Source organism: Delphinapterus leucas, chromosome 16 (assembly GCF_059928025.1).
Source record: "Delphinapterus leucas isolate spDelLeu-1000000601 "Yukka" chromosome 16, BTC_Dleu_Yukka2, whole genome shotgun sequence".
NCBI lineage: Eukaryota > Metazoa > Chordata > Mammalia > Artiodactyla > Monodontidae > Delphinapterus > Delphinapterus leucas.
This window is the reverse complement of record NC_143144.1, coordinates 28,030,431-28,048,997: the sequence shown is the minus strand read 5'-3', so window position 1 is coordinate 28,048,997 and position 18,567 is coordinate 28,030,431. Positions and strand designations below refer to the sequence as shown.

Sequence of the window (18,567 nt, the reverse complement as noted above, 5' to 3'; positions counted from 1 at the left end):
ACCCATTATCCTAGACTGGCTATTTATTTAAGCCAGGAAATTAGATTTCTAGTATGTTACCTGGAAATTTTAGCTAGTAATAAATAGCCCTCACATAAGGAAGGTATGTCCTTATGTCTAATGCACCTATCCATTTGAATTGAACTTCCTTCCTGTTATGCTTATCTATGTCATATGAACATATTTGTGTGGTCTTTTGGTTAACCTTTCTTTTTTTTTTTTGCGGTACGCGGGCCTCTCACTGTTGTGGCCTCTCCCATTGCAGAGCACAGGATCCGGACGTGCAGGCTCAGCGGCCATGGCTCATGGGCCCAGCCGCTCCGCGACATATGGGATCTTCCCAGACCGGGGCACAAACCCATGTCCCCTGCATCGGCAGGCGGACTCTCAACCACTGCGCCACCAGGGAAGCCCTGGTTAACCTTTCTTAAAGTTGTATTAGGCTGTACCTAAATGTTCTTTTTTTTTTAAAATTAATTAATTTTATTTTTGGCTGCCATGAGTCTTTGCTGCTGTGTGCGGGCTTTCTCTAGTTGCAGCAAGTTGGGGCTACTCTTCCTTGCGGTGTGCGGGCTTCTTATTGCGGTGGCTTCTTTTGTTGCGGAGCACGGGCTCTAGGCGTGCAGGCTTCAGTAGTTATGGCTCGCGGGCTCTAGAGTGCAGGCTCAGTAGTTGTGGCGCCCAGGCTTAGTTGCTCTGCATCATGTGGAATCTTCCTGGACCAGGGCTTGAACCCTTGTCCCCTGCATTGGCAGGCAGATTCTTAACCACTGCGCCACCAGGGAAGCCCTGTACCTAAATATTCTTGACTAATTTAATCATTGACATAACTTGGATAGTATAAAACTCGGGCTCTTATCCTTTTAAAAATTCTGGAGTTCAGAATTTTACGTGGTATTTCAAATAGAGGGGGTATGACTACAAGGAAAAATATAGCAGATCATCATGATTCTTTCCAGAGTTTATGGCAGAACCTGAAACTTATACAATCTCAAAATCTTTGTTCATGTCCAAAAGGGTCCCCCTTTTTATTTCCCCTGTGGGGTAAGTGGCTTTGATATTGATTCTTAAAATTTGATTTGAATACTGTTGGTCATCTTTAAGGTCCTACATTTCTGATCTTGGCAAAAATTCCAGAATGACTGTTACATTTTTATAAATCTCAATATTAGTTTATGATTTCCCACTAAAAGCAATACTATTCCCTGGTGAATTTGGCCTGTCTCTGTCTGTCCACTGTCTTGAGGTCTTGTTGTTTCTATCTGTGTCTCTGCCTTTGTGTATGTGGGTGTCATTTTTGCATAGGTAGCAGGAATGCGTGTGAAAGGTAAGTTTATGATGGTCTTTTACTTCACCACTGTAAGCCCAAGGTATTGGGTTATAAATTGAATGCAAATAAAGCCCTAAACTCATGGGGAGATATGGTATTGGTAACTGAATTTGATTTAAAGGGACTGATATAGGATATGTGGGTAATTTTCTAATAAGGAAGTCCAGAAGGTAGCTATTTTAAGACATAGGGTTAAAGAATCCCAAGAGAGAAACTGGCCAGCTGTTCTCTGCTTTCTCTTCCTGGAGCAAGAATTTCTGTTAAACTGACTGGATACCTTTTTCTGAGTGTGGTAATGGTATTATGGTTAAGTGTTTTTTTTTCAGTTTTATTGCAGTATAATTCACAAATAAAAATTATGAGATTTAAGGCACACAACTTGATGTTTTGATATATACGTATATTGTGAAATGATCACTACAATCAAGCTAATTAACATAGCCATCACTTTACATAGGTACCTTTCGTTTTGTTTTTACTGCATAAATGTCACTTCAGAATTGTCACTGAATTGTCACTAAAGTTGTTATATTTAACAACTTTAATTTGAAGAACACATATTTGGTCAGCTCATAGACTACAAACCTTGGGAGTTGCAGCTCACATTTGTCAGGAGAGATGTAATCACTGATTCTGTTATATCACAAAAAAATCACTGAACACTAGAGAAAGGGTTTGTTATATGGTTATGTTTTAAACAAAAAGGGTTCTTATTTTTTAGAGGCGTATCCTGACATATTTACAGATGAATAATGTCTGGCATTTGTTTCAAAATGATCTGGGAGGAGGGGTAAGTGGGTGGGTGGTATATATGAAATGAGATTGGCCACAGGTTAGTAATGGTTGAGGTTGGATGATAGGTACATGGGAATTTATTGTGCTATTTTGTCTACCCTTGTATGTTTGAACTTATTTTTTTTTGCAGTACATGGGCCACTCACTGCTGTGGCCTCTCCCGTTGCGGAGCACAGGCTCCGGATGCGCAGGCTCAGCGGCCATGGCTCACGGGCCCAGCCGCTCTGCGGCATGTGGGATCCTCCTGGACCGGGGCACAAACCCGCGTCCCCTGCATCGGCAGGCGGACTCTCAACCACTGCGCCACCAGGGAAGCCCTGTTTGAACTTTTTTGCAATAAAATGTTAAAAATCCAGTGTTACTGGTTTGGATGCCAAAATGGTAAACATTTCAATATTCTTTCCCCTCTTGAAAGAAAACGTTCAACATTCTTTTGAACATACAAATCTAGGGTGAAATTTCTATTTTCCAGCAGTCAGTGACTCTCAAGGAGTAGCTCCTTTATTTTCCTTTCAAAGGGTTGTGTTTACAAACAGACTCGATCGGCCACATCTAGGTTTATGATTTATTTAGGTCTATGATTTACAGGAGGTGTGGAAAAAAAGGGATAGTTATGAAAGCCAAAATGTTAGATTTGAAAGCTTAGATCAAGAAGAGAAACTCTAAGAATTGAGTTAGTAGTAGTGTATAACATGTGTCACACCTTTGTAGAAGGTGTTGCTGGACACCTCAGGGATGAGTTGAACTGCTGACTGGGGCACTTTTCAAAGACCTTGGGCCCATAAAGCATCAAATTTAGTGACAGCTCTTTTTCTTTTCTTTTTTTTTTTTTAAATATTTATTTATTTATTTTTGGCTGCGTTGGGTCTTAGTTGCTGCGCATGGACTTTCTCTGGTTGTGGTGAGCGGGGGCTACTCTTCATTGTGGTGTGCAGGCTTCTCATTGCAGTGGCTTCTCTTGTCGCGGAGCACGGGCTCTAGGCGCACGGAATTCAGTAGTTGTGGCACACGGGCTCAGTTGCTCCGCGGCATGTGGGATCTTCCCGGACCAGCGCTCGAACTCGTGTCCCCTGCATTGGCAGGCAGATTCTTAACCACTGCGCCACCAGGGAAGTCCAGCCCTTTTTCTTGACCTGTATCTTCTCTACTCATGACTTCTTTTTGATGCAAAGCTAGGAAATTCTGAGAGAGAAATAGACAGCTGTTCCCTCCTTAAAGACAAAGTCTGTGTTTTAGGGGGAAAAAAAGGAAAAACTTAAGCAACAGCTGCATTTGTAGATGACAAAGCACAAAGACTTTCTGTCTTTATGGCACTTTTATCTTATTTACGTGGTTTTTACTAATCCAAATAATTATATGCTCCTGTGGGTAGAATTGTTTGCTACTTGATCCAAGAGAGATGGATGGGAAAGCACCTGCTTTTAGTCATTAGTCTTGTTGCTTTTGCACTGCATCCAAGAAAATAGTTAACAAACAAAAAGTAATTTGCCTTTTCCTGAGAGTGAAAAGGAAGACCTCTTTGGTTTCACTCTGTGAAGAACGGCAGAGAGAAACCTCAAAGGTGGGTTTTTTCTTTATTGAAGTGAAACCATCAGGGACCCCACAGGGGAAAATGATTCCTGGGTTTTGGTTCTTCCTGCCCTTTCTCCCTCTCTGCCATAGAACTCAGCAATTGGAAGAATACCAGTTTTTGTTCCTTATTCGTGCTACCACCTGTTCTTATTGCTGAACTAAATGTTCTTGGCTTTCTTTGGTGTGAACAGGATCTCCCTCTGGGAAAGGTGGGAGGAGGGTGAAAAAGGGAACAGGAGGAGGCCCATTCCTGCCTTGTGCTCATGTGAGAGGGACACACAGGGGTTAGTGTGCTGCCCTAACAGAGGGGCTTTGTGCTACAGCTTCTTCCAGAGCTGCAGCTCACAGATGCATGCTGGGCAGGCTCAGGCTGCGTCATCCCTGATACACTTGCTTCTTCCTAACAATGGCAGAGCAATACCGGTAACAATAATTAAAATATTGAATAAGAAAATAAAGAAGATGCAGGCAGAGGCTATTCTGAATACATTCAGATACTCAGTGTGTGTGGAGAAAGCTGTTCGTAATTAAGAGGTTAAAAAAAGAGTAGCATGGAGATGATGCCACTGAACACAAGAGCCAGATCTGTTGTTGCATATCCACTATGGGCGCAGTCAGAGCTCTGACTTTAAGTCTTTCTTTTTCTGTGCTAAAACCCTTGTTATCTAGGTCATGGGAAATCTGCCTCTCTTGAATACAAGCAGCAGAATAGAGAAGAATTTCTTCCTTTGTACCTAGACCTTAGAGACTGGGTAGGTAGCTCAAGGTAGAAGCCTTTCTGACTCTCAAGGCCCTTCTTCATACATCAGTAGCAGGCGGTAACCTAAAATGAATCCCAGATAGAATGATTATAATAACAGTTAACACTTAGATAGCACTTTGATACGGTCAGACTTTAGTCTAAGATATAAGTAGAAAGATAGATAACTTATTTAATCCTCAAATAATCCTAGGAGGTAAATACTATTATTAATTCTCTTTTAGAAGAGGAAACTGAAGCATAGAGAAGTTAGGTAACTTGTCCAAGGTCATATAGATGGTAAGTAACAGGGCTGGGATTTTGAACCCAAATACTATGGTTCCAGAGTCCATACTCTTAACTATTACTCTATGCCATCTCTCAGTGGATCTCTGTCCTTTCTCAAACAGGGTCATCTGAACCACAGAACACAGAAAGTATTTTGAGTGACTATTTTCTTAATTCTCTCTAGGATGGTAACATAACTAGTACTATGCATAGGAGAGAAGTTAATTCATTAGGAACTGTTGCTTTAGAGTGTTAATTCTTGAGGAAACCCAGTTTAGAGAGACTAAAGGGGCTGCAGTTTGCATTTGTTGTGTTTTTACAGAACTATCCTGAAACTAATTTTCCATTTGTTTGTCTTGGAACCCGGTTTGAGACTCTAAACAAAGGACCAAACCTCATCCATCCCTTGCTCTAGAGGTAGAGCCTTTGTCAGCATTAATGTCTTACCATTAACAGTTGAGAAGAGTGGCAGGTTAGGATATGATAGTGGTCACTAAGTTTTGCAAAGCTGAGGTGACTTCCCTTCAGCATGTCATTAAGTGTTCAGATCACCATATGTAGAAGCAGCCACTACTTCTTTTCCTACCTTCCTTTTCCTTTTTTCTTCACATTTCCCCAAGTTTCAAAATCCCATTGGTCACTTGGCAGATATCCAGTTGCCCTCTAGGAGTGTTTAACTGTGGACCCAGACCTTTACTTTTGGTGTAGTTTAAGGAGTCACTGATAGACATTCTTCCACTTCCAGCAACAAATTGTGGAAGGTCTTGCTCTGTCTTTACCTGATCTTATAATAGACTTGTTAGAACTTTCTAGGTCACTCCAAAATAAAGTAATTATAATAGATTTCCCCCCAGCCCCATGCTTATTAAGTAATACTAAATATGTTTTTCTGGTGCTGCCTCCTCCACATCATATGGAATTGTTTGTAGGGAAATAGTAGCAGAGTTCACAGTAAATTGTTCTCAAGTTGCTATAGGGATAGATGTTCAGTGTGTATGAGGTGGAATGATGCTAGTAAGAGAACAGAGGTCTCTTGAAATTAGCAGAACAAGGTTTAGTCCCATTTTGCTTGAACCAGTTGTGTTACCTTAAGAAAAATTTTCACCTTTTCTAGGTGATTCTTTATCTGCTTATAAAAGAGAAGGGAGGGCTTCCCTGGTGGCGCAGTGGTTGAGAGTCCACCTGCCAATGCAGGGGACACGGGTTCGTGCCCCGGTCCGGGAAGATCCCACATGCCGCAGAGCGGCTGGGCCCGTGAGCCATGGCCGCTGAGCCTGCGCATCCGGAGCCTGTGCTCTGCAACGGGAGAGGCCACAACAGTGAGAGGCCTGCGTACCGTAAAAAAAAAAAAAAAAAAAAAAAGAGAGAAGGGAGTTAATATTTTCCCTTAATAAGATCTAACCATATAAAATCATTCATTCAAAACTAGTTGTTGATGGCCTACATGCCATTACTATTATAGATGCTGGGAGTGTAGCAAGGAATTAAAGGGCAAAAATTTCTGTCTTCATATTCTAGAGAGTACAGTTAGACAATAAATAAGTAATATACATGGTATGACTGCTGGTAAAGGTGCCAAAGGGAAAAATAAAACAAGTAAGGGTGGGAAGTTTAGAAAGAGTGGGTGGAGCTTGCAATTTTAAATAAAATGATCCAGAAATACTATATTGAGAAGGTAATATTTGGGTAAAAATCTGAAGGGAATGAGTGACTGAGCTATTGCAAGTAAAATGTCAAGTAAAATGAGGACCAATAATTAGCTATTCTAGGTTGGTGGGACCTCCTATTCTTAGCTCACATAGGTAGGTTTATAAAAGTGATCTCATTTCTGGTCTCATTAGTAAGTCTGAAAGTAACCCTGGAATTTTTTTATATGAATAAATTACTAATGAGGATTTCAAGCCGGTGACATTCTTTGGCATGTTGACATGTAACTCATTGTTGGGTGAGTTGTTTATCTGGGTGGTTTAGTGTGGATCTGGGCTATGTGATGTCAAGGAGCACATTCTAAAATCTCTGTGCAGAAGGTCTAATACCACTTGAGAAGGACACCTCAAAGCAGGTGCCACTTGTTGCCACTCTTTGTTTCCATTCTCTGGATATCATATTCATCATTGTTTCAGATATAGGTAAAGATGGAGAAGGTAGATACATTTAGTTACACCAAAATAAAAAACTGCTGCACTTGAAAGATACCAGAAGACTAGAAGAAGGTATTTTCTGCAAGTAATACTCATAGAAGACCCAGAAAAACTAAATGTAGTTAGAAAGACTAAAATTAACCAGTCTGACTGTATTAATTGCTGACAAGGATATGGGGAAATTTATTTATATTCATGCACTGGTAGAAGTTTAAGCTGGCATAGCCTCTTTAAAATAGCAAAAAATTGGAGACTGTTAAAATATCTGTCAATAAAGAAATGGATAAATAGATGTGATATAGTAACATGATATAATACTATACAAATGGATAAGTAGATGTGATGTAGTAACATGATATAATGCTATACAGCAGGGGAAAAGGATGAAATATATGGATAACCTCAAAAAGAATGCTGAATTTTTTAAAAAAGTAAAATTCAGTGTGATACTTTTTACATGAAAGACACATACACACAAGCATACTATGTATTATTGAGGGTTATATACATACACACACACATATATACACACATACAAATATATGTAAAAGTATTATAAACAGAAGATTGTGCAACAAACTCATAGTGAGTGGCTGGTCTTAAAGGGGACTTTAGCTTTATCTGTAGATTGGAAGTAAACATGATAGAATGTTTATTTCTTAGTGTTAGACACGTAGGTATTTGTTATATTATTCTTTTTACTTTTGGGTAATTTTATAGTAGCTAAACAATTTAAAAGAAGGGGCCAAGTTTCATACGATGAGCCCCCAGAGAATAATTTACCAATTCAGTGACATATAATTTATCTTTATTTATTGTAGACCATCTACCTCTTTCTATATCAGAGGAAATCAGAGGTAACTGCATTGCATTAACTCGTGACAACAGTCTCTCCTAATGAGTCCTTGATGGTATCACACTCAGATGGAAGAGCAAGGATCCTTATTAGCACATATCATGCCCTTTATTATGAGTCTCGTTTTTTTTACTTTTTTATAACTAACTGCAAGCATATCAACACATTGAAAGTACATTTGGCTCCATAGCTGTAAGCATGGAGATCCTAGCATGACAGACTGGGATGCCTCGAAGCTCAGTAACAGCATTGTGCTTTTCCCCTTGTCTAACCTCTTCCCTACAGGGAATCTTTAACCAGTTTCAGTGCAGTACTGAAAAAGTGCTTCCATCTGACACTCTCCGCAGTGCTCTGGCAAAGACTTTTCAGGATGAACAGCGTTTCCAGCTGGGAATTATGGATGATGCTGCGGAGTGCTTTGTAAGTGCTGGCCTCTGGCCCTCTTTGATATGGGGTGAGACTGTGGATGGTCTCCGTCAGGGACTGGCTACTTTACTGTGCTCCTGGTCTCTACAGTTATAACTAGGAATTTCCCTAGTTTCTATAAGTTGTTTCTGCTAATAAAGTATGAATTGCCTAGTGGGTTTATTCTTTTTCCTTCAGGCTTAGGGTAGTTTTGTGCTTGCCATCACACAGAACAGTAGCTCTCACCTTCAGAGGAGACAAGGCCCATTAAAATACAAATTTCTGGGCTCAACTCCCTTGAGTTTCTGTTTCAGTATGTCTGGAATGGGTCCCAAGAATATCTCTTAACAAGTTCCTAGGTGATGCTAACACTGATGCTGCTGGTCTGGGGACCACAGTTTGAGAGCTCCTGCATCGTAAAGATAATTAAACAGAGAATAGCTGAGTCCTTAGCACAAGTGTGATGTGCTATGTAGATGGCTACTTTGCTCCCAGTGACTTTTAGTAGAGGACCCTAACTCTTCTCAACTCTGGGTTCTATTCATCAACCTTCAAAAAACTCTATGCAACCATTAAACAATCTGAGTGATATACATCCTATTATAGGGTAAAATATAGGCCAAAATCAGGGGTGCCCCTGAGAAACTGGATCACTGATTTATTGCTGGTAGGAATGAACAATGGTATAGCCACTCTGGAAAACACTTTGGCAGTTTCTTAAAAAACTAAACTTGCAAACTACCATATGATTCAGCAGTTAGATTCCTGTACGTGAGTCCCAGAGAGATGAAAACATATGTTCATACAAAAACCTGTACATGAATGTTCAGAGAAGCTTTATTTGTGATAGCCCCAAAGTAAAAAAGCCCAGATGCTTTTAATGGGTAGATGGTGAAACAAACTGGGGTACTTCTATATCAGGGAATACTGTGCAGCAATAAAAAGGAATGAACTGTTGATTTATGTAACAAGTTGAATGATCTAAAGGGAGTAATGATGAGTGAAAAACGCAGTATCAATAAGTTATGTACTATATGATCTCATTTATTTAACATTCTTGAAATAATAAAATTATAGAGATGGGACAACATGTTAGTGGTTGCTAAGGGTTAGGGTTGGAATTGAGTGGGTAAAGTGTTAAAGGAATAGCAGAAGGGAGCTTTGTGGTGATGAAAGAGTTTTATATCTTAATTGTGGGAGTGTTTACATGACTATACATGTGATAAAATTGCATGGAGCTACACATACACACAAATGAATGTATGTAAAACTGGTGAAATCTGAATAAACTCTGTGGATTTTATTGATGTCCATTTGCTGGTTTGGATATTGTATTATAGTTAAGTAACATGTCACCTGTGGAGGAAACTGGGTGAAGGGTACATGGACCTCCTGTATAATTTTTTTGAAATTTTCTGTGAATTTATAATTATTTCAAATTAAAAATTAAAAAAAAAATCAGAGGTATTCCTCCCTTCAAGGAGGATTGCTGTTTCTCTGAGTAAACTGCCAACAAATTTGTCTTTTGTTTGTTAAATATTGTCTACGTACTGCTTTTTGTCCTTCCCTATTAGGAAAACCTCCTGATGAGGATTCACTTCCACATTGCTGATGAAACCAAAGAGGACATATGCACTGCCCAACACTGCATCTCCCACCAGAAATTTGCAATGACGTTGTTTGAGCAGGTGAACCTTATTTCTATTCCCATCACTTCTTAGACCTTTTCTTCAAGAACACTTTATCCTAGGATGTAGGATGTCAAATGGGTGCCAAAACAGTTAATGACTGTGGCTGCTGGTTTTGCTTTTTTCTCCCTGGGCTTAGTGTGTATGTACTAGCTGTGGCGCCACTTCTGATCCGCTGCCTTTCATCCAGATGGTGCATTATATCTCCACTACTTCCCTTTGGTGAGTCTTATAGGGTTCTCTGTTTGTATACTTAGGCAATCCTTCAGTTGACTGGGTTTTAACTGAAGGTACCCAAATAGCTTGTATCCTTATTGCTGAGTATTTGCTGTATTGTAGGAACTCAGAACAGTAATTTAAAAATAACCTTTGTTTTCCTTCTTTCCTCTCCCATCTGTCCCCTTTTCTTAGTCTCAAGTTCTGGCCAGCAGAGTGGGAGGAGGAATGGGGATTCTATGAGCTTTGGATTTAGGGACAGGCAAGCACACTTACTCTGTGGGATACTGAGGCTGGTCAGGATGAGGGGCTTTGGCATAGTGGGCAGAGGAAGAAAGTCAAACATGTGAGTTAGGAATTTGCATGAATGATTTAGCTATAACCCTGTACAACTCCCAACATCATCCCCCTTCAATTCCCCATCTCGAAGCAATCAGGCTATTTGTATGCTGGAAAGACGAGAAAAACCCTCACCAAGCATGTTTGGTGAGCTGCTGCAGAATGCCAGCACCATGGGGGATCTGCGGAACTGCCCGGTGAGTTATGTGAGGGGTGGGGTTCAGAGTGGGGAGGGGAACCCTGAGATTAGTGGAATTGAGGCAGAGTCAGTGGGCAACATTCCTCACTAGCATTATATATGTATTTCAGAGCAACTGTGGAGAGAGGATTCGGATTCGCCGTGTGTTGATGAACGCTCCACAGATTATCACAATTGGGCTGGTATGGGACTCGGACCACTCAGACTTGGCAGAGGATGTCATTCACAGCCTGGGCACCTGCCTTAAGCTGGGTGATGTGAGTGTTAGTTACCTTTATCTCTTACTTGGAGTTCTTCTAACTTACTATTGCTCAAGGGCAGTGAACTCTGAACACAAAGGTATATCCTAAATGACAAATATTAAAGAGTTTTGAAAAAATATATTGTGTGTATCTGTACACACAAAAGCAAAGGCTTTTGGGAAGATATGGGATGATCTTGGCCTTGAAAGACAGAATGGGCAGAGCTTAGCTACTGTTAAAAATCAAGTAATTCATAGAGTTATCATATGTTCTACTTATCATTAGTTAATACCAGTGTAGAATAGGGAAGTGTATTCAACCATGGGAGGTAGTAAGGTCAAAGAAGTGAGCAGTCCTGACTACTTCTGCTATGGGAGGAGAAGAAGGTAGAAGTTGATGACATGAGTCCTAGAATATTAAATTCATGGTAGGAACCAACATCTGCTGAGAAGGTAATGAAGTGGCTTGGAAGAGAATTCTAGTGGAAACAGACTTCAGACATGGGCTGTTTACCTTATCAGCGGCATACCCTAGTATAGGTACAGCCAGGGTTTTCCTTCAGTTCAAGAGAAGAGCCAGAAAGTCTGTGGTTTCCTTTCTACTGGTTTCCCTCTGGGATGGTCCTGTGACTAAGGAGATCCCTTGTTGTTTTTTAATGTCATTAAGCCACGGTTGAGAATAAGTGAACCATCTGGGATCTTACTTTAGGTCTCCTTGCCAAGGAGTCTCTGACATAGTAGGCTATGCACAATAAAAGATCATTTTTCTGAATTTCTATAGCCTACATATTCTGTTCTATTCTAGCTTTATTTTTATGATTGATTTTTCAACCAAACATTCCTCAAGGCAAGAGTCCTTGCCTTTAAATATTTTGTATGTCTCTTAACACCTAGGACAGTGCTAGATATCTAGGAATTGAAATGTTGGTAACCAGTATGGTGGGATTGCTCCCCCTAAGGGCTTTCTTACCTTCTACTTAGTGTCTCAACAGGAAATTTATATTTGTGGCACCAGCTGATAAATAACCTTTGAAACTTGAGAATGTTTTGTTTTTATGTTTTTTTAACATTCCTGGCTCATATTAGAATAGGCCCCAGCAAGAAAATATTATTAAAAGGTATGAAGAGGGGCTTCCCTGGTGGCGCAGTGGTTGAGAGTCCGCCTGCCGATGCAGGGGACACGGGTTCGTGCCCCGGTCCGGGAAGATCCCACATGCCGCGGAGCGGCTGGGCCCGTGAGCCATGGCCGCTGAGCCTGCGCGTCCGGAGCCTTTGCTCCGCAACGGGAGAGGCCACAACAGTGAGAGGCCCGCGTACCGCAAAAAAAAAAAAAAAAAAAAGAATGTCACAAAAAGGTATGAAGAGGACTTCCCTGGTGGCGCAGTGGTTAAGAATCCTCCTGCCAATGCAGGGGACACGGGTTCGATCCCTGGTCCAGGAAGATCCCACATGCTGCGGAGCAACTAAGCCCGTGCGCCACAACTACTGAGCCTGCGCTCTGGAGCCCGCATGCCACAACTACTGAAGCTCACGCGCCTAGAGCTCGTGCTCCACAACAAGAGAAGCCACCGCAATGAGAAGCCCACACACTGCAACGAAGAGTAGCCCCCGCTTGCCGCAATTTGAATGAATGAATGAATGAATGAATGAATAAATAAATAAATAAAATAAAAGTTATGAAGAAACATCACCACATTACCAGTTTGGCCACTATCTCTCTGACATTTCGCTAAAATTTTGCCTTTTTAGGTTCATTTCTGATGATTAATATGGATTAGCAAAAGGAGAGGCAAGTCAGTACCTTAATCAAGAAATGATGGAGTCTGCTGAGAGATGATGTGAGAGGGCTGAGTATGTGACTGTTCTTTTCTTTCTCCTCTTTCCCCACAGCTGTTTTTCAGAGTGACAGATGACCGGGCCAAGCAGTCTGAACTGTACTTAGTAGGAATGATCTGTTACTACGGCAAACATTATTCTACATTCTTTTTCCAAACAAAGATCCGCAAATGGATGTACTTTGATGATGCTCACGTCAAGGAGGTAGGAATATTCAGGTCCTTCTTGACGTTTTTGGTGAATGGAACAAAAAACTGTGGACAGTTACTTGTCTTCAGTGTTTCATTTTCATAATTTTAATGTCTGTCTGCCTATCTATTGAATTTATGAGAGTGTCAGTCTTGTCTTCCCCAACAGACCAAGTTCCTTGAGGACAGGATCAATTTATCTTCTATTATTTTCTCGGAATCACCTCACCAGCATTCAGAACCATTTTGAATTTATAGTTGAAAGGGCTTTTCAAAAAATGTGTTAATTCGTTGATTTGAGCGAGAACAATCTAATGCCTCAAATTAGGTTATAAGCTTAGCACAGAGTTCAGAATTCCAAATCTTGTAATTAACAGTGGGTCATACTTTGTCCCAGGGCTGCTATAAATTATTCTGATTGTTATCTCCCTGAAGTACTCTATCACGGATTAACGTATTTTGGGGATAGTGTAGAGAAAATAAGGCTATAATGATATTTAAAGCTGGAAATTTGGTACTATCTAAACCACAGAGTGTGTGGCTGAAGTAGTTTAGGTGATCTGTGTGAGTTAGGAAGCCTCTTGTGATAAGATTAGCAGCTAGGAGACTGCTGACTATAATCTACACCAACCCATGGGCCTTATGTAGTGTCCTCTACAAATAGTAAAGTCTTTGTTAATTCCCTGATTCTCTTCTTCATCTCTTTTTTACTGTTGTAATCTTGGGCAACTTATGTAAATTCTTTGAGCTTTAGGTTTTTTATTTGAAAAATAATACCTGCCTTATAAAATATTAAATCAGATTTGTATGTAAAAAGCATATAAATGTTTCAGTTAAAATGATAACTCAGTTATAAATTTACTGAACGTCTATTATGAAATAAACACTGTGCCAGTGGTCTGACTCCAAGAACACACCATATAAGAATGTGACTGGATCAAACTTAAAAGAGAGTGAGTTTGGGGATTTGATTGGATTGTTGTTTCCATGGCTCTTCTGCCACTTTTTTCCACTGCCATGGCAGCGCTGAATCCAGCACAAAGCTAAGGCTGAGAGGTTCAGCTGTATATTCTAAGCATTTTGACATTTTATGTCCTGCCTTGTGTGAACTCTGAGACGGAATGTCACTTATTTTCAGGCAGTCTGTGAGAGGGTTTCTGTCTGCTCTTTAGCTTCATGAAGGTGATTTTAATATTTAGGAGAAAATTATAGAAATGCAAATTTCAAACAAGGGCTTTTATTTGATGTCTGTGAAAAGAAATTGATCACCAAGTCAACTGAAGTCCCCTCACATAGCATATTCAGCTTTGAGAACTTTTATTCATAATTGAATTGATGTTTCACAGGAGTAAAAGTAATTTTATTCATCATTCCTATCTCTTATAGGGTTTTAGTGCTTTCTAAAAGGATTTCATTAAAAAAGACTTAACAAAAAATTCATTGGGGGCTTCCCTGGTGGTGCAGTGGTTGAGAGTCCGCCTGCCGATGCAGGCGACACAGGTTCGTGCCCCGGTCCAGGAAGATCCCACATGCTGCGGAGTGGCTAGGCCTGTGAGCCATGGCTGCTGAACTTGCACGTCCTGAGCCTGTGCTCCACAACGGGAGAGGCCACAACAGTGAGAGGCCTGCGTACTGCAAAAAAAAAAAAAAAAAAAATGGGACTTCCCTGATGGTGCAGTGGTTAAGGCTCCACACTTCCACTGCAGGGGACGTGGGTTTGATCCCTGGTTGGGGAACTAAGATCCTACATGCCACATGGCGCAGCCAAAAATTAAAAAATTCATTAAGTTTAGGTCCAAGATCTCTTTTGTTGTTTCTTTACCCAGTTCTTGTCTTTTCTTCTCTTTTATTTTCTTTAGAAAAATAGAGTAGAAAGATATGTGTTGAATTATGGATATGAAGTATAATTTTCATGCTTTTTCTGGTTGTTTCTGGTTCAGATTGGGCCCAAATGGAAGGATGTGGTGACCAAATGCATCAAGGGACATTATCAGCCTTTGCTGCTGCTTTATGCAGACCCCCAGGGTACCCCAGTGTCCACCCAGGACCTGCCCCCCCAAGTTGAGTTCCAGTCGTACAGCGGGACATGCTACGATAGTGAAGATTCGGGTGAGCAGCCTAGCTCTTTACTTCTCCCTCCCCACTCCAATGTGATGACTGGACAGTAGGGTCTCACAGTCATGAGCCTAGCACTTAACCTAGCTTGGAGAAAGAGGATTCATCAGAAATAAGAAAGAAGTGCCAACTCATGCTGAAGCCCAAGTTGTGTCAGGCTTTGTTTCCTTCAGTGTTTAGGAATGTATTGTCTAGATCACCTGGCCCCATTTCAAAAATGAGAATGAAATTATGTTCATTTCTCAAAATGAGAAGGAAATTATGTTCAATTATGTTCATTTAGAAGGAACTTATGAGGTATTAAGTATGTGAGGGAAACCTCACTATTTAACCTTCTAATATTGCTAAGATGACTCATTCTTACTAGCAATTTAACAGTGACTTGAGTTGTTAAGACCCAGAAAATGATATGAGTTACTACAAAGCTCGTCATTTTGTTTGGGATGAGAGATTTTTGTTTTAAAATGCCAAGTCTGGTAGCAATATTCCTTAGCTTATGAATCAGCTGTTCACTTCTAATTCAGTTATTTGGAACTTAAATCATGTTTTCCTGTAGAAACAGTTGCAGCTTTATTACTAAAGTCTCATGCTATCCCTCAGAAACTCATCCTGTAATAGAAATACAACCCTAATGGTTTTGGCTTGATTCCTAAAAGGAGGAAAAAGTAATGTTCTTTTCCTCTTCTGGATCTAAGGCTGGCTGGCCCTGAGTATAATGAAAGAGAAGATACTTGTCCTTGGAATCTTTTCCCCTCCCTTTTGTACCTCCCTCCTGTTTGGTATGTTCTTCCCACCCTGTGCCCCACCCAGACCTGCTCTGCTGCTTCTCCCTTCAGTCAAACACCCATTTACACTGTTGTGCTTATCTCAGCTAGGTGTTTAGAGGAAAGTAGTCTAATTGAACTAATTCACACCAAAGTATAAATAACTGCCCCATAATGTCTCATAGATATTAAAAATGCTTTAAAATTTTTAAAAGTGACTTTTCTGGCAGTATAGGAGAAAAATTATGGGATAGGGAAACAAGGGATAGGGAAACAACTGGTTATGTGTGTCAGGTTGGCCTGGGACTTGCCATCTAAGTAGATCTTACTTTTCACAACTTTTTCCTTTCTTCTACTTTTCCCCCTGTAGGTTTTCTAAAAGCCCCACAGTTTTTCACAATGGCAGGCAAAGGGAGGGCTTCAGCAAGGTAGGGGCAGGAGTGGGAGGAATTGTGTGTCTGGGTTATCTGAAGTTGGGGTTTGGGGAGAACGCTCTGGTATATCCTTCTCACCCTTCCATTTAGGAAGTTCTTACCTTGTGAACCTTTGTTGCCATCCAGCTCTTCGCCCCCTCTCTATCACTGTCCTCTCTTTCCTCACCTTTGCATGTCTCCTCCTTCCCTCAGGGAGGGAGCCCTCCATCTCAAGTGATACTCGAACAGATTCCTCAACGGAGAGCTATCCCTACAAACACTCCCACCATGAGTCTGTGGTCAGTCACTTCTCTTCTGATTCTCAGGGAACAGTCATCTATAATGTGGAGAACGATTCCACGTCTCAGAGCAGTCGGGACACAGGTAGGGACTTATACAGTGGACCCTGCTTGCCTGATTCAGTTCTGCATAGAGGGTCTCCCAAGAAAAAGAAACTGGGGCAAGTCAGAAATGTTTGTCATGCAAAGGGGGAAATGCACAGAACTTGGGTAATTGAGAAGGATGAAAGAAAGCAACTCACTTCTGAATGAATGATGATGTTCCCGTCAACAGCAGCCTATCAGTAAGGACAATTGTAATGTGATTATTTATTCTGAAATCTTTTTCTGAAAGCTTTTTTCCTGCTGTGCTCTTGATCCCTGTCATTCTCATAGTGCCCCATTAAACCTTGTGGTCTTGCACCTCATTTCCTTCTCATGCCAGGCTTTGTTTCAAAGCCCTGAAGGGTTTTGAGAGAAGGGGCATATTTATGGATGGGGAAACCTGCTCATCACCTTGCTGGGCTTCCTGAAGGACAGAGAAATAAAAGGATGGAAAGCTAGCCTGTTTGTTGTTGTGAGTTCCATGCAGAGAACATTCTTGAATTGTTCTATTAATCTACAGAAGATTGTGCCTGTGTCAGTGGAAGAAATCATTACAGGGCACAAAAGGAAGAACAGTAAGTGACTGACTGCTGAGATGAAAAGTTCATCACCTAAGGCATAGAACAGTGCCCATACTCTTAGAGACTTGGGAATTAGTGATTCCATGGCTTCAGACTGGTGGTTTACATCCTGTGCATGCCCTTTAAAAAAAAAGAGAGAGAATTTCAAACACATTCAAAAGCATACAGAATAGTATACAGCCCCTTCATGTACCCATCACCTAGTTTCAATAATTATAACTCATGGTCAGTCTAGTTTTATCTGTACCTCTGCCCACTTCCCCTACTCATGGATTATTTTGAAGCAAATCCCAGACATTATATCAGCTTTTCCATAAATATTTTAGTATATATCTCTAAAAGAATCATTTTTTAAATTAATAACTTCTTAACCAATGAGCATTCAAATATCCTATTATCTCATAAATGTCATATTTTTTAATGGTTGGTTTGTTTTTGACTCAGAATCCAAATGAGGTCTACACATTGTGATGGGTTAATAAGTCTTTTACATTTCCTTTAATCTGTAGGTTTTGCCTCTGTTTCTTCCTTTCTATTTATTGTTGAAGAACTAGGTAGTTTGTGCTGTAGTTTTCCCATGTTTTAAGTTTTGCTGATTGTGTCTGTATGGTAAACTGTAGCGTGTTTCTCTCTCCTCTATATTTTTAATAAATTGGTAGTTGGATCTAGTGGTTTGGTTGGATTCATATTGGATTTCTTTTGATGACTATTGCATAGATGACTACTGCAAAGTGTGATTTTTTTAGATTGTATTTCTGAAACTGTGAAACAGGGAGAAACCAAGTCACAGGATAAATAAGGAGAGTCAGGTTTATTTTAAGGGTTTGTGAATGGCTGGGGGTGGAGGAGCTTGCCCATTGGTTTTTACATTTGTGAATTCAGTTGTTCCAACTGATAAGTCTTTCTTATGGGCCCAGAGATAGCAAATGGTTAGATAAAAGCAATAAGAGATTGCATTGGTAATTGAAAATATGTAGCCATATCATTGCATATCATACCTGAATATGTACAAGGATTTTCATAACTAACATATGGAAGCAAATTTCTGCTAGCTCTCAGATGTTTGAGAACCCTAGGGGATTTCCTATAAGCCTATATTCCAATTTAATTCAGTTGCTTAATTCACCTTTGGCTTCCAGCAGCTTAGATGATTATATCCTTTAGAATCTGACCTTTGCTGTTGTCAGATCATACTTATACATTCACATACTGTGGGCGTGAAGTATGGCAAGTTACATAAAAGAGCCCAGATCTCCTGGGTTTCCCAGTGATTAGTATTGAGGAACTATGAAGTGTAATCTCTGGGCGAAGTCAAGTTTGGTAAAGCATGGGTTATGGCTGGGAATGAGAATTATTCAAAGTTCAGATGTCCTTTGGAATGATTCACATTTAAGGAATGTTTAGAACTGGGTCTTAAAGCCATATACAATCAGAGCTCTTGTGGGCAAAGGCTGGGGCACCCAGGATAATACCAGATG

General features: G+C 40.5%; 1 protein-coding gene across 19 annotated transcripts in view; it reads left to right on the top strand.

Annotated features, from left to right (window-relative positions):
- Positions 1-18,567, top strand: part of USP54 (ubiquitin specific peptidase 54) — a 73,400-nt gene that overhangs the window by 19,860 nt on the left and 34,973 nt on the right. For 9 of the 19 annotated variants that reach the window (XR_016388068.1, XM_089897656.1, XM_089897652.1 and 6 more), the window contains 8 exons: positions 8,007-8,141; positions 9,701-9,814; positions 9,954-10,036; positions 10,461-10,566; positions 10,679-10,825; positions 12,700-12,849; positions 14,774-14,942; positions 16,339-16,509. Coding sequence is in view for 18 of the 19 variants with exons in the window: in XM_089897656.1 (XP_089753782.1) it covers positions 8,007-8,141; positions 9,701-9,814; positions 9,954-10,036; positions 10,461-10,566; positions 10,679-10,825; positions 12,700-12,849; positions 14,774-14,942; positions 16,339-16,509 (1,075 nt within the window). In the remaining variant the exon portion in view is untranslated. Of the gene's footprint in view, positions 1-265; positions 8,142-9,700; positions 9,815-9,953; positions 10,037-10,460; positions 10,567-10,678; positions 10,826-12,567; positions 12,603-12,699; positions 12,850-14,773; positions 14,943-16,338; positions 16,510-18,567 lie in introns of those variants that run through there. The other 10 variants (XM_089897657.1, XM_022590879.3, XM_089897658.1 and 7 more) reach the window with 8 other exon arrangements.